Source organism: Salmo trutta, chromosome 33 (genome assembly GCF_901001165.1).
Source record: "Salmo trutta chromosome 33, fSalTru1.1, whole genome shotgun sequence".
Classification (NCBI taxonomy): domain Eukaryota; kingdom Metazoa; phylum Chordata; class Actinopteri; order Salmoniformes; family Salmonidae; genus Salmo; species Salmo trutta.
In genome coordinates, this window is record NC_042989.1 from 5,442,415 (window position 1) to 5,465,396 (window position 22,982).

At 43.4% G+C, this 22,982-nt stretch overlaps 2 protein-coding genes across 2 annotated transcripts; one reads left to right on the plus strand and one right to left on the minus strand.

Annotated features, from left to right (window-relative positions):
* Positions 1–320: 320 nt before the first annotated feature.
* ptgr2 (prostaglandin reductase 2) lies at positions 321–11,294 on the plus strand. Its single transcript, XM_029729592.1, has 9 exons — positions 321–425; positions 5,283–5,401; positions 5,693–5,884; positions 7,844–8,014; positions 8,249–8,458; positions 9,560–9,681; positions 9,884–9,971; positions 10,961–11,000; positions 11,099–11,294. The coding sequence occupies exons 1-9, from the start codon at positions 386–388 to the stop codon at positions 11,161–11,163; spliced, it is 1,047 nt and encodes a 348-aa protein (XP_029585452.1). The 5' UTR covers positions 321–385; the 3' UTR covers positions 11,164–11,294.
* Positions 11,295–11,403: 109 nt separating this feature from the next.
* tmem62 (transmembrane protein 62) lies at positions 11,404–22,824 on the minus strand. Its single transcript, XM_029729591.1, has 15 exons — positions 22,747–22,824; positions 22,314–22,518; positions 21,814–21,925; positions 21,527–21,664; positions 20,665–20,710; positions 19,713–19,854; positions 19,351–19,475; positions 17,281–17,403; positions 16,929–17,084; positions 14,841–15,000; positions 14,550–14,663; positions 14,248–14,332; positions 13,896–14,000; positions 13,615–13,733; positions 11,404–13,367 (listed from the first exon to the last, which is right to left on the minus strand). Exons 1-15 carry the CDS (start codon positions 22,755–22,757, stop codon positions 13,077–13,079), a joined length of 1,932 nt encoding a protein of 643 aa, XP_029585451.1. The 5' UTR covers positions 22,758–22,824; the 3' UTR covers positions 11,404–13,076.
* Positions 22,825–22,982: the final 158 nt, after the last annotated feature.

The following is a 22,982-nucleotide window of genomic DNA, read 5'->3' on the forward strand; positions in this document are numbered from 1 at the left end:
GAGGGAAACACCAACAAGTGATATATGTTTCAGTAAGATTAGATTTTTGGCATTTATAGTAATGGTTATCAACTGTAAGTCGCAGAAAATAGAGGTTGTGGTGGCAGCTGCAGAGCGGTATAGTGGAGTATGGTCATTTTTTTTTTTTTTGTGAGTGTATTATTAGATGGTAGGGTATTTGTAGTAAAACATTTTTTGTTGTTGATTTTCTTTTGTGAAAAAAATTAAGCTCAGTATAAAGGAGTTATACTCCAGTCTAGTAGGTGGCGGTGATGCAACATTTATTGGATGCCAACCGCCATTAAACCTCATCGAAGAAGAAAGACTTTTAAAAAACAAAACAAAAAAAAAACAACGTTTACTTCTGCCATTTTGACGAGAGAATATGTTGCTTGTGCAGAGAGTGGTGCTTAACTCCCGACCTGGTATGTGTAGACTTCTCAGCTATGTGATACATTTTATCATTCTCATATAGCGGTCATTGTACCCTAGCAAGTGTATGAAGGGAGATAGTTAACTTTTTGAAACGACTGGTCAATGATTAGCATCGCATTAATGGCGTTACGACTAATGCGGCATTCACGCCCAAGTCGGAACTAAACTCAAATGTACAACTTGCTATCTGGTTGTAGTTATACACGTGCCGCATTCAAGCGGTTAGTATGTTGAAATTGTCTTAGTTCCAACTAGCACGTGAATGCAGCATAACTTCGTCAAAAGTTCCTGACTGCAACTCTTGTAAAGGTAGGATTGCAAATAAACGCGTACAAAACAAACCGGTTTCCAAACGGACATCATTGGTTGGGTCCCCTTGCCCATTTTATTAGCTGTAAAGATAAAAACACTGCAATATTTACATACAGATAGATGTAATTAGCATAGGTGCTAGTCCAAACGCAAGCAGATGGCGATATTGAGTCGTCAAATTAATCATAGTGGGCAGAAAGAAACAAGGTGGGCAGAGCCAAGTACGAGGTAGTGAGATCCTATTGGCGCGTTCTATTTGCATATTTCCGTTAGGGAACACCTGCTCTGATGTGCCTGTGTGCAATATCTCAATTCGCCCTTGCGTTCCTGAACGCTATTTTTAGAATGATGGTTTTGGCGACATAACTGTATGGAGATGAAATGTTTAATCGATGAGAGAATATGCAGAATGTTGGCCAAAATCCTTCTCCTACTGCCGGCCACTGGGGTTCCTCATCACCATATGTGGTAGTGAGGGGAAACACCAACCGGATGCTTCACACTTATACATCCGGTCAAATATCTTGCTAATTGTTCTTGTTTATTGCGATTTCAGACAGAACAATCTCATTATCGTCATCTGCCTGCCCTTTGGCTAGGTAAACGCGAAATTCCAATGCGAGGTGAGCACGGTAAACACGATCTAAGATTATGTAATGGCGTTGGAGGGAATGGCTGCGGTTTTACAGGGTTCCTGACCAGTTGTGCTCTAGCCTAGTGGTTAGAGGGTTGGGCCAGTAACCGAAAGATTGCTTGATCGAATCCCGGAGCTGTCGTTCTGCCCCTGAACAAAGCAGTTGTAATTTAGAATTTGTTCTTAACTGACTTGCCTAGTTAAATTTTTTAAAAAAATATTTTTTTTTAAATTTAACTGCATTGTTTTCTTTTGACGCATTTCATTTTAATCTACACTTGTATTCAGCGCATGTGACAAATAACCTCAGTCTAAGGGTGTAGGGGCTTTACTACTATAGCCCATAGAAACACATTCATATAAGGAAAAAATACAGCCCAAAAAATACATGTTATGGAATTGTTTTTAAGATCATACAATGGATTTGGGATTTTAGTACCCCTTTAGGTACAATTTAATCTTTAACAAGGCAAGTCAGTTAAGAACATTGTTGTTTACAATGTCGGCCTACTGGGGAACAGTGGGTTAACTGCTTTGTTCAGGGGCAGGAGGACAGATTTTTACTTTGTCAGTTAAGGGATTTGATCCAGCAACCTTTGTTGCTGGCCCAACGCTCTAACCACTAGGCTACCTGCCACCCCAATAAGAAATCTCAGGAAATATACTACTCAAAAAAATAAAGGGAACACTCAAACAACTCATCCTAGATCTGAATGAAAGAAATAATCTTATTAAATACTTTTTTCTTTACATAGTTGAATGTGCTGACAACAAAATCACACAAAAATAATCAATGGAAATCCAATATATCAACCCATGGAGGTCTGGATTTGAAGTCGCACTCAAAATTAGTGGAAAACCACACTACAGGCTGATCCAACTTTGATGTAATGTCCTTAAAACAAGTCAAAATGAGACTCAGTAGTGTGTGTGGCCTCCACGTGCCTGTATGACCTCCCTACAATGCCTGGGCATGCTCCTGATGAGGTGGCGGATGGTCTCCTGAGGGATCTCCTCCCAGACCTGGACTAAAGCATCCGCCAACTCCTGGACAGTCTGTGGTGCAACGTGGCGTTGGTGGATGGAGCGAGACATGATGTGCTCAATTGGATTCAGGTCTGGGGAACGGGCGGGCCAGTCCATAGCATCAATGCCTTCCTGTTGCAGGAACTGCTGACACACTCCAGCCACATGAGGTCTAACATTGTCTTGCATTAGGAGGAACCCAGGGCCAACCGCACCAGCATATGGTCTCACAAGGGGTCTGAGGATCTCATCTCTGTACCTAATGGCAGTCAGGCTACCTCTGGAGGGCTGTGCGGCCCCCCAAAGAAATGCCACCCCACACCATGACTGACCCACCGCCAAACCGGTCATGCTGGAGGATGTTGCAGGCAGCAGAACGTTCTCCACGGCGTCTCCAGACTCTGTCACGTCTGTCACGTGCTCAGTGTGAACCTGCTTTCATCTGTGAAGAGCACAGGGCACCAGTGGTGAATTTGCCAATCTTGGTGTTCTCTGGCAAATGCCAAACGTCCTGCACGGTGTTGGGCTGTAAGCACAACCCCCACCTGTGGAAGTCGGGCCCTCATACCACCCTCATGGAGTTTGTTTCTGACCGTTTGAGCAGACACATGCACATTTGTGGCCTGCTGGAGGTCATTTTGCAGGGCTCTGGCAGTGCTTCTCCTGCTCCTCCTTGCACAAAGGCGGCGGTAGCGGTCCTGCTGCTGGGTTGTTGCCCTCCTACGGCCTCCTCCACGTCTCCTGATGTACTAGCCTGTCTCCTGGTAGCGCCTCCATGCTCTGGACACTACGCTGACAGACACGGCAAACCTTCTTGCCACAGCTCGCATTGATGTGCCATCCTGGATGAGCTGCACTACCTGAGCCTCTTGTGTGGGTTGTAGACTCCGTCTGATGCTACCACTAGAGTGAAAGCACCGCCAGCATTCAAAAGTGACCAAAACATCAGCCAGGAAGCATAGGAACTGAGAAGTGGTCTTTGGTCACCACCTGCAGAACCACTCTTTTATTGGGCGTGTCTTGCTAATTGCCTATAATTTCCACCTGTTGTCTATTCCATTTGCACAACAGCAGGTGAAATTTATTGTCAATCAGTGTTGCTTCCTAAGTGGACAGTTTGATTTCACAGAAGTGTGATTGACTTGGAGTTACATTGTGTTGTTTAAGTGTTCCCTTTATTTTTTTGAGCAGTGTATTTGTTTTTGAACAACCCCTTTTTCTTCATAAAACTACCTCCATACTTCCTGTTTTGTATGGTTACCTTCAGACGAGTCCGTGACACTTGTGGGGGTTGTAGAGCAAAACTGAGAACACCATCTTGTTCGTGACTCTTTCCAGAGTGGTCATAAGTTTGTAGGACAAACTGTTCAGATGCTACAGATGTTTTCATGAAGAGACAGGTTTTCGGGATGTCTCATGGTCTGACAAACACCACTGTAGCTCGGCCACCTTCCACCGCAGATGCTGAAGGTTGATATAGGCGGCTGTGGTGGATTGAGATGCAGCCCATGCATTGATGTACTGGTGTGTCAATACTCTTAAGGAATGAAGGGTTTAAATTCTCCATACCCGTGCATCCTCACTTCCGGGGTCACTTGTGTGGCCAGAAATATTTTAAGAAAATGAGGATTGTAAACTTGGATTCGTATTAATGCCAAGTGTGTGCGTTGCCAATTGACCACACAATGTATTCAGGGTCATTCTGTGACAACTAGTGCACTGGCCATGTCTAGAAGGGATGCCGCTAATGTCAGTGACATCAACATTTGCATAATCGAGTCTCGTTTAGCACTTTAGCGACCCTAATTATTGTAACCTGATGCATAAATTACCCTAACCTCCTTCAATAAGTCAGTTATGACCGGGGGTTGGAACCTAAATTATTTTCCAATTGCTCCGTCCCGAGCAGGATCCCCCCCCCCCCTGTTTTTTTGTTTTGTTCCGACCAGAAAATAAAGTTGTGAACCAGTTCGTAACAAAAAAGTAACGTCCCATTTTCGTAAATTTAACCTGTGAAATCAACATTACATTCAGTTAATTTATCCCCCCCCCTATTAGAGCCGCTTGCTGTTGAACTGGTAAGGGTTGATTACATGTTTGATTGGTCAACTAAGTGAAGGCGCAAAATGCAAATTATATTTGACGGGTGGGCAGAGCGAGAGAGCGTTGGACATGGGGATTAGCTTTAAGTGCTGAACATCATGACGTGAATTGGAATGTCTTTAAACTATTACTAGCAATTATTACTTCACCAAATTATTTATATATATCCTACTAGAGATTTAGGGATATTTTTGTTACTAAAACATTAACTGGTTCTCAAGATTTTAAATTAACGGTTCTGTTCTGGAACACCAGAGATCATTTTCGTTCTCGACTCAAATCCAAGTGTACTCCTTCAAGGAGTAAATTGGGCACTTGCTCAAAAACCCAACATTAGGCATGAAGTAGCAAGATGAGCTCCGAGTTTTCCACTTGGAAAATATCAGAATTAACCAATGGGCAACCAATGCGCAACAAAACATGCACATTTGAACTCTGAAGTTCCTAGTTGTCTAAAAAGCACCACATACCCTGACTTTCTAATAAGGGTTTCGTGACGATTAGTTTAGTAACCGTGTGATGCACCGACGTGAACGCAATTGGTCGACAGTATGCTGGGAGGGTTGTTATACATTCATTAGCCAATGAGTTTACTATCTCCTAATTTCTTTAAATATTTCTGGCGTGCCTATGCTCCATCCATGTGACCATAAGCCAATATATATAGTGCCCTTTAGTGTACTAATTAAGTTTAATGTACAGAGACAAACTATAGACTACACAACAACCACATAAGTAGGCCAAATGGCTCTTCTATGTTTGTGTTTTACAGGGACTGATGGAGAGCCAGTCCCTGGTCATTTCCGCGTGGAAGAGGCGATTGTAGGACCTTTTTTGAAAGAAGGACAAGTCCTTGTCCGGACCCTCTTCCTGTCTGTTGACCCTTACATGGTGATGCATGGCTGGAAAGAAAAGCTGAAATTTGTCTGCACTTTGCTGACTATATCAAATGTGCATGAAATAAACAAAATGGGACCATTAGTGACCTATGATAAGTTTCCTATTTTATATAGGCTATGTAAAGATGTGTCCAATAAATGAGCATGGCTAACACCTGCATGAAATGCAATTATAGGCATACAAACATACATTTTTACTTTCACAAGTGCCCAGTAAGTTATGGGTAAGGTACCCTGAACAATTCCACTGTTCATAATGACGTTCCATATTCGTCTCTTGTAGCGATGTCGCATGAACGACGACACGGGTGCTGAGTACCTGGCTCCATGGGGGCTGTCGGAGTGTGTGGACGGTGGAGGCGTCGGGGTGGTGGAGTTAAGCCGCTGCGAAAGCCTCTCTGTGGATGACATGGTCACCTCGTTCAACTGGCACTGGCAGACACAATGTTTGATGGATGAAAAGCTCTTACAGAAGGTAGGCTTAGTTTATCATATATCCACCAGTTTATCTGTCCTACATTATAAACTGGGTGGTTCGAGCCCTGAATGCTGATTTGGTGACAGCTGTGGTATATCAGACCGTATACCACAGGTATGACAAATGTTTTCTTTTCTTTTTTACTGTGCTAATTAACCAGTTTATAATAGCAATAAGGCACCTCGAGAGTTTGGTGTATATAGCCAATATACCACGGTTAAGGGCTGTATCTAGGCACTCTGTGTTGTCTTAAGAATAGCCCTTAGCTGTGGTATATTGGCCATATACAGTTGAAGTCGGAAGTTTACATACACTTAGGTTGGAGTCATTAACTTGTTCTTCAACCACTCCACAAATTTCTTGTCCTAACAGACTTGCCAAAACTATAGTCTGTTAACATCTACTTTGTGCATGACACAAGTGATTTTTCCAACAATTGTTTAGACAGATTATTTCACTGTCACAATTCCAGTGGGTCAGAAGTTTAAAGTTGACTGCCTTTAAACAGCTTGGAAAATTCCAGAAAATGTCATGACTTTAAAAGCTTCTGATAGGCTAATTGACATCATTTGAGTCAATTAGAGGTGTGGCTGTATTTCAAGGCCAAACTTCAAACTCAGTGCCACTTTGACATAATGGGAAAATCAAAAGAAATCAGCAAGAAAAATTGTAGACCTCCACAAGTCTGGTTAATCCTTGGGAGCAATTTCCAAATGCCTGAAGGTACCACGTTCATCTGTACAAACAATAGTACGCAAGTAAACACCATGGGACCACGCAGCCGTCATACCGCTCAGGAAGGAGATGCTTTCTGTCTCCTAGAGATGAAAGTACTTTGGTGCGAGAAGTGCAAATCAATCCCAGAACAAAAGCAAAGGACCTTGTGAAGATGCTGGAGGAAACGGGTACAATTAAAACAAGTCCTCTATATCGACGTAACCTGAAAGGTCACTCAGCAACCTGAAACCTGAAAAGCCACATGGGGACTAAGATCGTACTTTTTGGAGAAATGTCCTCTGGTCTGATGAAACAAAAATAGAACTGTTTGGCATAATGACCATTATTATGTTTGGAGGTAAAAGGGCAAGGCTTGCAAGCAAAAAAGACCATCTCAACCGTGAAGCACGGGGGTGGCAGCATCATGTTGTGAGGGTGCTTTGCTGCAGGAGGGACTGGGGCACTTCACAAAATATATGGCATGTGGATATATTGAAGCAACGTCTCAAGACCTCAATCAGGAAGTTAAAGCTTGGTCGCAAATGGTTCTTCCAAATGGACAATGACCCCAAGCATACTTCCAAAGTTGTGCCAAAATGGCTTAAGGACAACAAAGTCAAGGTATTGGAGTGGCCATCACAAAGCCCTGACCTCAATCCCATAGAAAATTTGTTGGAAGAACTGTTAAAGCGGGTGCGAGCAGGGAGGCCTACAAACCTGACTCGGTGACACCAGTTCTGTCAGGAGGAATGGGCCAAAATTCACCCAACTTATTGTGAGATACTTGTTAGGCAACCTGACATGTTTGACCCAAGTTAAACAATTTAATGGCAATGCTACCAAGTACACTCCAATTAGTATGCAAACTTCTGACCCACTGGGAATGTGAAATAATTAAAAGCTGAATTAAATCATTCTCTACTATTCTAACATTTTACATTCAAATAAAGTGATCCTAACTGACCTAAGACAGGGATTTTTTTTATTGATTAAATGTCTGCAATTGTGAAAGTGAGTTTAAACGTATTAGTAAACTTCAACTGGACCACAACCCCACCCCAATCCCCCCCCCCCCCCCCCCCCGTTATTGCTTAAGTATATCGGTCGTACACTTTTCATACTACTGAGGCGAGCAGATCCACCATAGTTGCTGAAATCGTGCCTATATAGGAAGGAGCCTGTACACTATAGCTATGTTCTTGGACTTTTTTTTTCTAAAATTATCTAAGTTTTCTACAGGTTGAGCCACAGCTGGTTGATGGACACATATCCTACTTCCTGGGTGCAGTTGGCATGCCTGGCCTCACCGCACTATTGGGTGTTAGAGAGAAGGGTCATGTGACTGAAGGAGCCAATCAGACCATGGTGGTCAGTGGAGCTGCAGGGGCTTGTGGGTCCATAGCTGGGCAGGTAAACACAAGCATGTTACAGTAACCTGATCTAGTTAAACATAGTATGGTCTCTTTGTGAATACAGTGGTTGTCAATTGTCTATCCTCAAATTCTCTATACTTGCCCCAATACACTTGAGTTCCAAGGTCCCTCTGACATTTTCCATCAATGCGTTTTACGAGGAAGAGGTGAGATGGGACGCGAGAGATGAATTTAAGACTACCAGGGTTTCTGTGTTCCTCCTGCTCCCCAGATTGGCCGTGTGGATGGTTGTACCAGGGTGGTGGGGATCTGTGGGTCTGATGAGAAGTGCAGAGTCCTTGTGGAGGATCTGGGCTTCTCTGCAGCAGTCAACTACCGTCAGGGGGACGTAGCCACAGCACTGAAAGAGAGTTGTCCTGATGGAGTGGATGTCTACTTTGACAATGTGGGAGGGCCCATAAGCGATGCTGTAATAGCACAGGTAAGCAGGTTTTACTGTCTTTGGGACTGTCTGCGTAAAGATGCCTAATCTCTCAATATCCTATCTGCATTTGTTGAAATTGTGTTATTGACCTAGCCTTGTGATGTTCAATGTTCTCTAACTATATAGTACTTGATTTGTGTGTTCAGACAGCTATCATTTGCTAAAATGGCTACACTAGTTAGAGTAACAACAGGTGTGTGCAGTGGTGTAGGATGATTGGTGCTCCTGTTTCCCATCACTCGAAGTTATGTAGCAAGATTGTGACGACAGTGCCTGCCGTGGACGTTTTCCAGTTGCGTTGCAGTTTCAAAATCATAGTGTAAGAATTTTTTTTTTTTTTTTTTTTAAGCCTCAAAGGATAAGATTATCCTAGTCCTTTTGGGCTAGCCACAGCACTCAACTAGCTAGCTAGGTAACGTTAGCTGTCTAGCTTTCTAGGACATTCACTTATTTGCTTGTAAACAATATGCTAGTTGGCTACCACATGTCCTTCTCAGAGTATCTAGCAAGCAACAAGATGCCAAAAAACAGTCAACCACAGGGCAAATCAGATTTGACAATTCACATGGCCAGGAATCTGATTTGTTTCTGACTTCAAATAACCTATGAAAGTGGCATGAAATATCCTATCCAATGTGTCTGTTCAGACTGCAGGAAAGAACGCTTTTCAGTAGGATATGCAAAAAAGAATTTCAGTCACTTCAAACTGCCAAGGTTTAAGGCCTTCTTTACACTACTTTGACAACAAACTAGGTCCAGGAGAGGTACTCGTGTGAGGAGACAGCTCTAGATTAAAATCTCTAAGATGTCTCCCACACTACTTCCGAAGGTAGTGTGGGACACATACACCATCTGAGTGGTACAGTGTAAAGACAACGGCTCACACCATGTTCCTGCAAGAATTACCTTAAAGACCTTAATTCCCAACCCTCCTCACACCTGATTCAATTAGTCAACTAATCATCAAGCCTTTGACTAATTTAATCAGGTGTTTACTGTTAAAACAAATGAAACGGTGGGGCGGGGGCCCTGCAGTATGTGGCATTTTTGCTGTCCACCCTGATAGTGACTGACACAAATCCCTTCATTCATCTCCAGATGAACAATGATGGTCACGTGATCCTCTGTGGACAGATCTCCCAGTACAACAAGGACGTGCCCTACCCACCACCACTTTGTGATGAGACTCAGGAGGCACTGCAAAGTAAAAACATAACCAGGTACTCAACGGTCTGTCTCACAGATAACTGAAGGACCATTTGGAGTTGCAGTAGTACTTTACATTATGGTATACTTAATAGTCATTTGTAAACTGTATTACTATTTTATTAATCTGTAAACAGTTCTAACATGTTTGAGATGCCTGAGCTGCTAGTTGGCCCAGTCTGCATCTGTTTAGAAAGCTCTACTCTATCCCTCCAGGGAGCGGTTCATGGTGCTGAACTACATGGAGAAACACGAAGCCGGCATAATCCAGCTCAGTCAGTGGGTCAGAGAGGGGCAGATCAAGGCAAGGCAATCTTGATGTTTTGTATACTTGGAAGTTCTGAAGTTTAAATCTTTTTAGAGTAGACCTCTCTCGTGAGGGAGGTTATGCACATAAAACAACTTCTACCAACATGATGCTGCATTTAAGGTTACTTGGGGGGGGGGGGTTTCAACACCAAACTGATCGAATACCAAAGTCGGTGGCCACTCTGATATTTTCAGGTTTTTCTGATTGACTGATCAACTGAGTCACATAATCAGAGTAGTTGACAAAAGTCAATTTTTTTCTTCTGATTGAAGCCTGCACATTGCTTGCTTGCTAGCTTTCAAATCTGAGTGTGGAAGTGTCCGTCTGCCCTCTTTAACATATAGGGTAAAAAATTCCCAGCGGCCCCTTCACAAATCAAAATGTTGCATAAACTTAATTTGCACTTGCTCTACCTTTTTTGGTCAGCTGATTTTCGTCCTTAGGTGGGTGGAAATTGAGAGAAATTATCCAAAGGTAAGTGTTATTAAAACGACTTTCAGAACGCTTGTCTTTGTATTTTCGCAACAGATGAAACATTATGCAACGGAATCCGATTAATGAATACACCTCAGGTGAGGTGCAATACGACTCAAGCGCTTCCAGCTGATTGACAGTAAATTGGCTTCGGTCAGCAATGTTTGTTTACATTCAGCTATTGTTTACATAGTGTGCTTTACGTGTGACGGCATCGAGATACAAGCCGACAGAACCATATACCTACAGGCGCTCCTAAAAAGTTGTTTGAATTATACTTTCCTGTGGATATTTTTTTTCTCTAATTCTGACCCACAAGGACCAACCACACAGACTGGTAAAATACAAAAGATTTTTGAGCACATGGTGAACAGTGGCGCCATGTTGCCAGAAGTAGTTACTCAACCTTCCCCCTCAGCTTAAACCCCCCCCCCCCCTCACGCGAGAGGCTCATATCTGAGTACCTTAATTTTTTTGCACTGATTTTTGTCCCTCCATTCTCCCTTCAGGTGTTGGAGACAGTAGTAGATGGCATTGAGAATATGGGAGGTAAGTGTGTCGATGGTAATTGTGTAGTTGAACTTAAATGACTGTCTTAAAATCAATTTACCACAAACCTGAGAATTGAGCTTTACTTTATTTTGCAGTGGCCTTTTGCTCCATGATGAAAGGAGGAAACATTGGTAAACAGATCATTAAAATATCAGATTGATTCAAATCCCTGGTGGCACCATCAGAAGCTACTGGAATCACAAGCTTTTTTGTTGTTTACACTACTTCCTGCCTTTGCTTTCTATACTGACAATAACTGGATGGACTGAATAAAATGATTTGTAGTTACAACACTGCTGCATGTCTCTTTACTTGTACCGTTTGTAAAATACTTAACTGATCTGTGACAGTCTAATTACCAACATGCTGAATTGCAAAGAATTCAAGGAAGTCTTAGATCTGATTCCATTTGACTAAACAATTTATTTCACAGCACTATAAACCATTAATAAAATCGAAACTTTTCAATGATCAATTTGAAAATGGGTATCTGATTTTACACTTGCCACAATCTATTTTATGAGTAACAGTACAGCAAACGTATCAAAGTAGTGGTTATGCTCTGCCCAGGTGCCAATTTATTTCTGCTCTCATGCAAAGTCCTTATGGAATTGTAATGTTTGGCCTGACAAGGAGTTGGCAAAATATCACATTGGCACCCAGGCTACCTACTTAGCTTGGGGCCAAGTGCTGGTGAAACTGAGCCAGTCAGCCAACCCTTCACATTCTGGTGTTAAAGCTGACATGAATAAAAAGTACAGCTCTGGACAATCAAGTCATGAAACCTTTGAAATCTCCACTTCATAATCAGCATTGGGTAACTTGGATGCTCTAATGAACCCTGATACATGGAACCAATACCAACAATCTTCTATAGAGAACCACAACTCCCTGACTGAAGATCCCATCCCAGGGGAAATGAGGTCAATGGGATGTGGACATGATGGTAAAACGAGACACTTCAACCCTTAGTGTGGAAGCCATGTCACATTGCTTGTGGGCGGTACTAGCAGTAAAATTGAGTCAGTTTGTCATAAACTGAAATTCCAATTTTCTTAATTCAATGTAGAAATTGGACCCCAACCCTGATAGTCCAGAGTAGTGCTTGACTTTGGCAGGAGATCACCGGAGCAGAGTACTGGCACCTCAACATTTCTACTGCTTGAGCTCCTGTTCCTCTTAAAGAATATTAGCTCAAATATTGTGGAGCTCCTGCACCAATTTCAGTCTAAGTCGAGCGCCCAGTGCTGGTCTGAAACTCCCCAAAATGTGTTCTATACATAACAAAGCTGCCCAAATCAACTTCTCAATAGAGAATAACCACAAATTAAACCAGCACAATCTCAGGTCATTGCACCCTTGCTATTATTTAACATTAATTTATCACAAGTGTTGATTGTTTAACATGCTTTAAGTGGATAGGTTCACCACTGAGCTAATATTGAATATATAAAAAAATGGGTCATCAGTCTGTTTTTGGTTCAAGTCCTCCCATTCCTGAGAAACAGCTGATATCTTAGCTAGTTTGCAATAACCAAATACAAAACCTGCCAGAGCAGGACTGTTTACGTATCCTTTGGCAGTGGTGATGTGTCAGTTGGCCGAGGCAAAACTTTGAATTGAATAACTGCTACAAGTCAAGTGGGCAACTAATACATACGTTTTACCACAGCAGAATACAGCGGCGAGAGACTCAACGTCTACATCAGCCTTCTGAGGAACAGCAGTCATATTGGCTGAACAATCAATTCTATCCACAATATATACACTAAAGTAGTGACTTCACTGTACCAACACCTTCATAGCGCTGACTGTGTATAGGGGTGGGGTCTACACATGCAATACACTAACATGCATATGAAACAACTACTTTTAAACTGTTTAAAAATGTGGGAAATAGGATCATGAGGGGAAAGTAGCTTTGAAGGGAGAGTGAGAAACAACTTTGCACAAAAGAGTACTCTGAAATATGGGATAGAAAAGTAGAGAGCCAATGTAGTTTGCCATAACTAAGAGAATCCCCCAGTAGAAAGTAAGTGCAACTGTCAAGAGGTTGTGGTTGTCGTGCTGTCGTCATGGAGACGGGGCGGGGCCCTTCCAGGCGCGGTAGACCAATAGCAGGGCGATCCCTACTGCCCACGTGCGGACTGGGGACAGGAAGAAGGCCAGAGGTCCATATGTCTCCAGCAGGAAGTAACAAGAGTATCCCTGCCAGGCTAGCAGCAGCAACATGGCCGTATGCACCCCCAGAGTCTTCCACCGATAGCCCGGACGCAAGAAGTGTGAGCGGAAGGAGTTACCACGACTACGCAGGTGAAGGCTCCAGCACAGGTAACAGGTGAGAGGCATGTTGAAGAAAAGCAGCTGTTGGGAAATGGAGGGAAGAAACAGGGATAAGTGTTTGTCAACTACAGGTAACACTTTAAGGGAAAAAGGACCACTGCCTTAAATTCTCCCCCTTTTTTATACATCTGGTAGAACTTTACTAAAAGCCACCAGGCATGATGTATTATAATGCAGTTATAATGCACTAAGGCCTGTCATGAGCATGTATGACCACTGTATCTCTCAATATCATCTCATAATAATCCTGACTAAATACCAGCCTCACCTGCACAACCCCAACAACATAAGTGAGACTTCCCTCGAGGAAGTGTCCGTCGATAACCACTCCGAAGGCAAAGCAAGCCCCACTGTGACCATCAATCAACTCGCCTATGAACCAGGGACCTGCAGAGAGACAGAGGGTGAGTAGACAGGGACACACAGTCAGTGCTAATTGGCGTATTTCCCCTTGGCTCTAACCCTAAGGGAGCAAGTTGAGACCGGCTGACAGGGTGAAGAGACGAAGTTTAATGGATGGTTGTCGTCTGGACCCAGTAGGAAACTCACCTAAGGCAGTGCAGAGGTTGAAGAGCAGTAGAGAGTAGTAGAAAGTGTCTGCTTTACTGACCAGGTGCAGGGACAGACAGGCACAAGAGGACAGACTTGAAGACACTGGGAGACACAGGAAAACAGGTAAGATTAAACTACATTGTCGAAAAGAGTTGTTACACACAACAAATTGCGTATTACAGACAATACATGTATTTATCAACATGAGGTTATGAGCGGAATGATATGCAAAAATCCTAGATTTTTTTTTTCACTGTATAGGATGGCTGAGAACAATAACTATGGCAATTTTCACACAGGTAACAACCAGCTTGATACTACCAAGGTTGATGTGACAGGAGTGTCTCACCTCTGACAGAGGGCAGAGGCATGAACCTGAACGCCACCAGCACTCCAATATTCAGCAGCATCCCTGCGACAAAGGCTAACCGGGCCTGTGGACAGACAGGACCGTTTATACAGTAGGTCTATAACCCACAGAGCACAGCTAGTCACACCTGGTGAAGACGTGGTTAAACGTTAGAAGACCTTTTGGTCTTGAGGTTGGGTCAGCAAGTAACGTACAGTGAGAACGGCGGGTCAACTGGAAGGTCGCCCGTTCGAATCGCAAGTCTGACAGGAAAATCAAAGTATTCTGCTTTGTCTTCTTACCAGAATGTAGTGGTCAGTGAGCAGGATGAAGGACTGGAAGAAACCAAAGCTAGGGGTGAGGTCCTCTTCCAGGGTGAAGAGCTGTTCTCGGAAAGTCGACCGCCCCACCGCGTCCTAACACAAAAACACGCACACAGAATAAGAGAGGCCACATCACCTGAACTAGTAACAAAACATCTGGTAGCGATCTGAGAAAACATTGGATAACTTTTGAACTACTATTTAAAACATTTGACAACCTCTTAGAACGTCTATATAATAGAAGATATGAGGTAATAGGTGTTGTGCAACCTTCACTTTGACAGTGACAGTGTGCAGCCCAGTGAGGTAGAGCGAGGGTTCCCATGGCACCACATACAGAGGACCTCCAGCAGACTGGCCTTTACCCATCTCCACCCCGTCCACGCTGACGTGAACTGCTGTGACCGGGGCATCAGAGAAGGCCAGGATCCTGAGGGGACCGGAGAGGCCAGGGTTAGAATACAGGATGATAGGGGAGGATTATCACACACATCTGCAGAGACAGGTGAGCCAAAATGAAACATTGTTGACAAACTTTGTGGTATGGAGATACAGTTGAAGTCGGAAGTTTACATACACCTTTGCCAAATACATTTAAAAACTCAGTTTTTCACAATTCCTGACATTTAATCCAAGTAAAAATTCCCTGTCTTAGGTCAGTTTGGATCACCACTTATTTTAAGAATGTGAAATGTCAGAATAATCGTAGAGTGATTTATTTCAGCTTTTATTTCTTTCATCACATTCCCAGTGGGTCAGAAGTTTACATACACTCAATTAGTATTTGGTAGCATTGCCTTTAAGTTGTTTAACTTGGGTCAAACGTTTCAGGTAGCCTTCCACAAGCTTCCCACACTAAGTTGGGTGAATTTTGGCCCATTCCTCCTGACAGACCTGGTGTAACTGAGTCAGGTTTGTAGGCCTCCTTCCTCACACACGCTTTTTCAGTTCTGCCCACATATTTTCTATGGGATTGAGGTCAGGGCTTTGTGATGGCCACTCCAATATCTTGATTTTGTTGTCCTTAAGCCATTTTGCCACAACTTTGTAAGTATTCTTGGGGTCATTGTCCATTTGGAAGACCCATTTGCGACAAAGCTTTAACTTCCTGACTGATGTCTTGAGATGTTACTTCAATATATCCACATAATTTTCCATCCTCATGATGCCATCTATTTTGTGAAGTGCACCAGTCCTTCCTGCAGCAAAGCACCCCTACAACATGATGCTGCCACCCCTGTGCTTCACAGTTGGGATGGTGTTCTTCGGCTTGCAAGCCTCCCTCTTTTTCCTCCAAACATAACGATGGTCATTATGGCCAAACAGTTCTATTTTTGTTTCATCAGACCAGAGGACATTTCTCCAAAAAGGACGATCTTTGTCCCCATGTGCAGTTGCAAACCGTAGTCTAGCTTTTTTATGGCGGTTTGGAGCAGTGGCTTCTTCCTTGCAGAGCGGCCTTTCAGGTTATGTCAATATAGGACTCCTTCCTGAGTGGTATGACGCTGCGTGGTCCCATGGTGTTTATACTTGCGTACTATTGTTTGTACAGATGAACATGGTACCTTCAGGTGTTTGGAAATTGCTCCCAAGGATGAACCAGACTTGTAGAGGTCTACAATTAGTTTTTTGAGGTCTTGCCTGATTTCTTTTCATTTTCCCATGATGTCAAGCAAAGAGGGACTGAGTTTGAAGGTAGGCCTTGAAATACATCCACAGGTACACCTCCAATTGACTCAAATGATGTCAATTACCCTATCAGAAGCTTCTAAAGCCATGATATCATTTTCTGGAATTTTCCAGGCTGTTTAAAGGCACAGTAAACTTAATGTATATAAACTACTGACCCACTGGAATTGTGATACAGTGAATTATAAATGAAATAATCTGTCTGTAAACAATTGTTGGAAAAATTACTTGTGTCATGCACAAAGTAGATGTCCTAACCGACTTGCCAAAACTATAGTTTGTTAACAAGAAATGTCTGGAGTGGTTGAAAAACGAGTCTTAATGACTCCAACATAAGTATATGTAAACTTCCCACTTCAACTGTAGGTGATAAAGAACCTTTTCACACGAGTGTGCTGACACAAACTGTACTGTGCTGGTTCCGATATTTTCTTTGCACATTACCCTGTCCAGCACAGTTCCAGCAACTGTGGTGGATGTGTAACCAGTGCGGCTCAGTTCGGCAGAGTAGTGTGAAAAGGGTGATCGTTTTATGGAACAGAGAGATAGAGATAGATGGTATATGTGTGTAAAAAGGCAGAGTGGGTGATGGTGATTCTGTATGGTGGTGTAGGTTAGAGGTCATGGCATGGGGTTTAGGGTTGAGGAGAACACACACAGAGGGGACACCTGATGTGGGTAGAGCTTTGTATTCTCCCTAGTGGCTCCACTCCAGGATGGAGGTACTGCGCCTCCTTGGGGTTAGTGATGAGTACTGCAGGCCACTGCTGAAACTTCAGGTCCATGAAACTCAGCAGGTCGTGGTCGAACGCCAGCACTCTGTACCTGAAGAGAGGGGGAGAAAGAAAGAAAGAAATTGGGAGCGAAAGAGGGACTGAATGACCAAGAAAGAGAGAGAAAAGGAATATATCAGTGTTGTGTATAAACTTTATTGGTAGCACAATTTAAAACAGACCACAAATAAAAGGTGAATGTGTTTGTTTGAGCCTGAGTGAGTGAGCGAGTGTGTATAAAGATTTACCTGCGATTGTCCATCCAGTCGGCTAGCTCCAGTTCCAGGGTGCCCTCAGGGTGTCTGCTGTGTAGTACAGGCATCAGGCCGCCCAGAGTGTGTAGGTGACCACACAGGTACGCTACAGCCGAGCTACACACACGCATAGGTAACAATTACATGTGGTACAATTACATGTGGTACAAAAATCTCAACTAACTAACTGGATTCTATAACTCTGCTATTAAGTATGTACAGTCGTGGCCAAAAGTTGAGAATGACACAAATATTAATTTTCACTAAGTCTGCTGCCTCAGTTTGTATGATGGCAATTTGCATATACTCCAGACTGTTATGATGAATTGCAAAGTCTCTCTTTGCCATGCAAATGAACTGAATCCCCAAAAAACATTTCCACTGCATTTCAGCCCTGCCAAAAAAGGAAGAGCTGACATCATGTCAGTGATTCTCTCGTTAACACAGCTGTGAGTGTTGACGAGGACAAGGCTGGAGGTCACTCTGTCATGCTGATTGAGTTCGAATAACAGACTGGAAGCTTCAAAAGGAGGGTGGTGCTTGGAATCATTGTTCTTCCTCTGTCAACCATGGTTACCTGCAGGGAAACACGTGCCGTCATCATTGCTTTGCACAAAAAGGGCTTCACAGGCAAGGATATTGCTGCCAGTAAGATTGCACCTAAATCAACCATTTATCAGATTATCAAGAACTTCAAGGAGAGCAGTTCAATTGTTGTGAAGAACGCTTCAGGGCACTCAAGAAAGTCCAGCAAGCGCCAGGACCGTCTCCTAAAGTTGATTCAGCTGCGGGATCGGAGCACCACCAGTACAGAGCTTGCTCAGGAATGGCAGCAGGCAGATGTGAGCGCATCTGCACGCAAAGTGAGGCGAAGACTTCTGGAGGATGGCCTGGTGTCAAGAAGGGCAGCATAGAAGCCACTTCTCTCCAGGAAAAACATCAGGGACAGACTGATATTCTGCAAAAGGTACAGGGATTGGACTGCTGAGGACTGGGGTAAAGTCATTTTCTCTGATGAATCCCCTTTCCGATTGTTTGGGGCATCCGGAAAAAAGCTTGTCCGGAGAAGACAAGGTGAGCACTACCATCAGTCCTGTGTCATGCCAACAGTAAAGCACCCTGAGACCATTCATGTGTGGGGTTGCTTCTCAGCCAAGGGAGTGGGCTCACTCACAATTTTGCCTAAGAACAGAGCCATGAATAAAGAATGGTACCAACACATCCTCCGAAAGCAACTTCTCCCAACCATCCAGGAACAGTTTGGTGACGAACAATGCCTTTTCCAGCATGATGGAGCACCTTGCCAAAAGTGATAACTAAGTGGCTCGGGGAACAAAACATCGATATTTTGGGTCCATGGCCAGGAAACTCCCCAGACCTTAATCCCATTAAGAACTTGTGGTCAATACTCAAGAGGCGGGTGGACAAACAAAAACCCACAAATTCTGACAAACTCCAAGCATTGATTATGCAAGAATGGGCTGCCATCAGTCAGGATGTGACCAGAAGTTAATTGACAGCATGCCAGGGCGGATTGCAGAGGTCTTGAAAAAGAAGGGTCAACACTGCAAATATTGACTCTTTGCATCAACTTCATGTAATTGTCAATAAAAGCCTTTGACACTTATGAAATGCTTGTAATTATACTTCAGTATTCCATAGTAACATCTGACAAAAATATCTAAAGACACTGAAGCAGCAGACTTTGTGAAAATTAATATTTGTGTCATTCTCAAAACTTTTGGCCACGACTGTATAACGTTCTGACACTGTTGCAATAGTGCTTTGAAGAATGAGCTTGTTCCAAAAAACGTTGGCAATAAATATAATTGAATGGCCTTCCGGAACCTTCTTTTACCATTTCCACTATGCTATTAACTATGTTATAACTATACCTTGACCTATGTCAGAACTGTTATAACAACAAAAACAGTATACTAGTTAATTATCCAAAGCCTTTTTAGAGGGTGTTTAAATTAGAGAGGCAGACTAACATGAAGACAGGCTTATAGAAACCCACAAACATTATTTTGTTACCTCATCTCACACACACACTTCTGTTACCTCATCACGCCTCTCACCCCTGGAGCGGGGGAGATGACCGTTGAAGTGGTGTAGTGGCCAAACCAGATGGTCTGGTTGCTGCTGTGGCTCTCAGTCCTGAAGGATGCCAACAGGTCCATCTGAGTCTGTAATGTACGGTGTTGCATAAGGACATAAAAAAAATATTACGCAAATAGACTGTAATGTCTCAGTCTTATGTTTAAATTAATGACAGAGTAGGGTGGAAAAGTATTTAGCTGTGTTGCGCTAGCCTGCTCCCAGATCAGTTTGTGTTGTATTGTATAGCCAACTCACATGGTTGTTGTAAAGCCAAACAGATCTGGGACCAGGCTGGTGTTAAGCTGGTTGGGGGCATACTGTACCTGGTTGAGAATGCCAAAGAAGTTGTATGGCCGCTTGGGTCCGGGGGTGATGGTTGCATCAGCACAGATGAAGGAGTAGTTGCCGAAGGGAGTCTTGTGGACATAGTGGAAGGATCCAACTTTCTGATTGGCTGAGTACTTCCTGGGAATAAAAACAGGCATCATTATTGTGTGGCCGAGTTCGTGACTGGATACAGTGTGGTGTGCATGTTGCTCTCAACACCTCTGCCTTGTTTTATGATGGAGAAGCGGAGAACATATTTATTTAAAACGGACAAGGAACAAACCTCAACAATTACCATGCAGACACGAGACAGATGTCATATTATGAGAGACTGTGTTTCAAAAAGAGAGTGCGCTACAAAAACTGTCTTTATACTGTGGAGCAGCGTTTCCCAAACTCGGTCCTCGGGACCCCGAGGGGTGCACATTTTGGTTTTTGCCCTAGCACTACACGGCTGATTCCAATAATCAACTAATCATCAAGCTTTGATCATTTGAATCAGCTTGTAAATTGTATATCTGGCTTTAGATGGCTTTATATCTAGCTCAGATCGCTAGAATCAATGTCAATAAGTCTGGTGCTCATGTTACACAGACAAGCGAACGCAGAGAGGCAACTCACTCACACTAGCTACACTGGTGGCTTAGAGAGCTGGTTGCTAGAAGGAGTCTCTGAACATGAATCACAGTGACACTTGTCATATTGCAGGGGTATTCAACCCTTACCCTACGAGGTCCGGAACCTGCTGGTTTTCTGTTCTACCTGATAATTAATTGCACCCACCTGGTGTTCCAGGTCTAAATCAGTCCTTGAATAGAGGGGAACAATGAAAAAGCGCAGTGGAAGTGGCTTCGAGGTCCAGAGTTGAGTTTGAAGGGCCTACTGTATGTCTTTGACACATGTAAACAACATTCATTCCAGATATAACAGGCAAGAGTGAACACTGACCTGTAGTAGTTGTTGACACTGTCCAAGGAAATAATATTGAAAGCATCTGTAAGGAACATAATAAAAACAGGAATGTAGCTAAGTAAGAGAGACCTTGCAAAACATAATGAAAACATACCATCTTCTGGCAAAGGTATCTAGCCTTGTTATTAATTCCCTCATCCTGTTGATTAACATCTATCCTTAGCAGTAACCACAGGAACTCACTTAGCCTAAATGTCCTGCTGTTACGATCTATTCTGTACTGAACTAATGTCAACCAGAGAAAGGTTCTTTTGAAGCGTCTTCAACAATAGGTTGTAGTGGACAGTTAGGCTGTAGGAGATTTCTTGTTTCAACTCTAATAGCGTTTGTAATTCAATATCAATGGAGGGGCATTAAGCAGTGAAGGGCCTGACTGCTCAGCTTTGAGGTAAAATTCAAAGAATGCACATATCTGTAGGTGTGTGGATTCTTTACATATTCTACACTCTTAGAAAACAAGGTGCTATCTAGAACCTAAAAGGGTTCTTCAGCTCTCCCCATAGGAGAACCCTTTTTTTGTTCCAGGTAGAACAATTCTGGTTTTAGGTAGAATCATTTTGGGTTCAATGTAAAACCCTTTCCACAGAGGGTTCTATATGGAACCAAAATGGATTTTTACCTGTAACCAAAAAGGGTTATCCTATGGGGACAGCCGAAAAACCCTTTCAAACCTTCCAAGTCCAATTCAACTGACTGGCTTCGCACATTTCTAGACATTTACGACCCAATTCCATACCAATCTATCAACCCTGTTCATAGGATCTTCACAATTTTGGGAGGGATTCTAGAAATCATGAGGTGTAAGAGAATATTAGAGGAGGTATATTCTATTAGTGACCGTGGTTTCCGCGGATGTCAATCCATTTGGTGCGTTCCAGCACCCGAGACCTCTTCAGGATGTCGTGATAGGCCTGCCACTCCACCTCATGCTGCAGGGAGCCCACCTTGCTCTCGGTCTTCGCATCCGTCAGGTCTCCTGTTAGGTGGACAGACAGAGGGACTTAGAGGGAAATAATAACTCACTTCAGGTTCATGGCTGCTATTGTGATAGTGGAGAAACTCCGCAAGCTGTAATGTTTGGGGGCTGCTACAAAACTAATGAGCAAGAAGCAATGGCCGACGTACCTGTTGCGAGCACAAGAGCAGGTTGGATCACTTCAACGGTATCAGTGCAGAACTTCTCAAAGTCTGAAATTCGTTTTTTGTCATGGAATCGGCTGATATGAATGTCAGACACCTGTGCGGGTACAGGATATAATTCAGGGGTTAAAAGCACAACCTAGAGCATCATCTAGCTCGTTTTGACAAGATATTCCATTTGGTACATCCCCTCTAGTCAACAAACATATTACTTATTACCTAACTAGTTACAACTGGGCTCAAAGTTTAAAACCTGATGGCTGGCTGGTGCCATGCATGACAGTACAGCACCCAAAAAGGAAACTGGACTGTGACCCCATTCAGTTTCGATTTTTACATGACCACTACTACTCATTGGGCTACTTACTTGCTAACAGCTGTCACCCTGACAATTGAGAGTGACAATTAACACTGACAGTCACACCACTTAGTTAGCCAGTTAGCAATTAGCTAGCAAATCCGATTTAGCAGCTGGATCCACTCACCTGCACGAACCAGAATATGTTATCCAATTCGCCGCCGGGATACGGAGGAAGACATGTCCTACTAGCCTCCTCTCCATCCCCGGCGTTGAACCGCCGAACACTCCGTTTGGGGTGCCAAGAGGTGTCATAGCTCTCCAGCACCCAGGAAGCTAAGCACGCCAGCGCTAGTCCCACAAGAACTAGCGCTCCGAACAGCTTGAGCATCCTGTAGTGACGAAAGAGCGGTGGGAATCTACTGGACAGAATACTGGCGAGAGCGACATCCACACACACAAGACTATGCTAGCTATATTAGCTACTGACTACATTGAGCCGCTGGCCGTTCAGACAGTTCGATTTCCATTTGCGATCATAGGCAGATCGAGCTACACACGAAACATTGTCCTCTCAGATTGTTTGGAAAAAGCTAGCTTAAAGGAAATACCATACTGACCGGTTGTGCATGGCAACGTCATCGCTATATGAATCACTCCCACAAGTCCCTGCGCGGGTGTAATTTAGGGTCCAGTTCCAAACCAAATCTCTTGACTCTGTTCCTAGTTTCTTGTTGATTTGCTCGTGGCACTTCTGAAAATACATACACAACCAGATAGGTGTAAGCAACATGTGAGAAAACCTAGCACATGCCCGTTCCTAATACCTATTTATAGATAGGCAATGTTCAAGTGG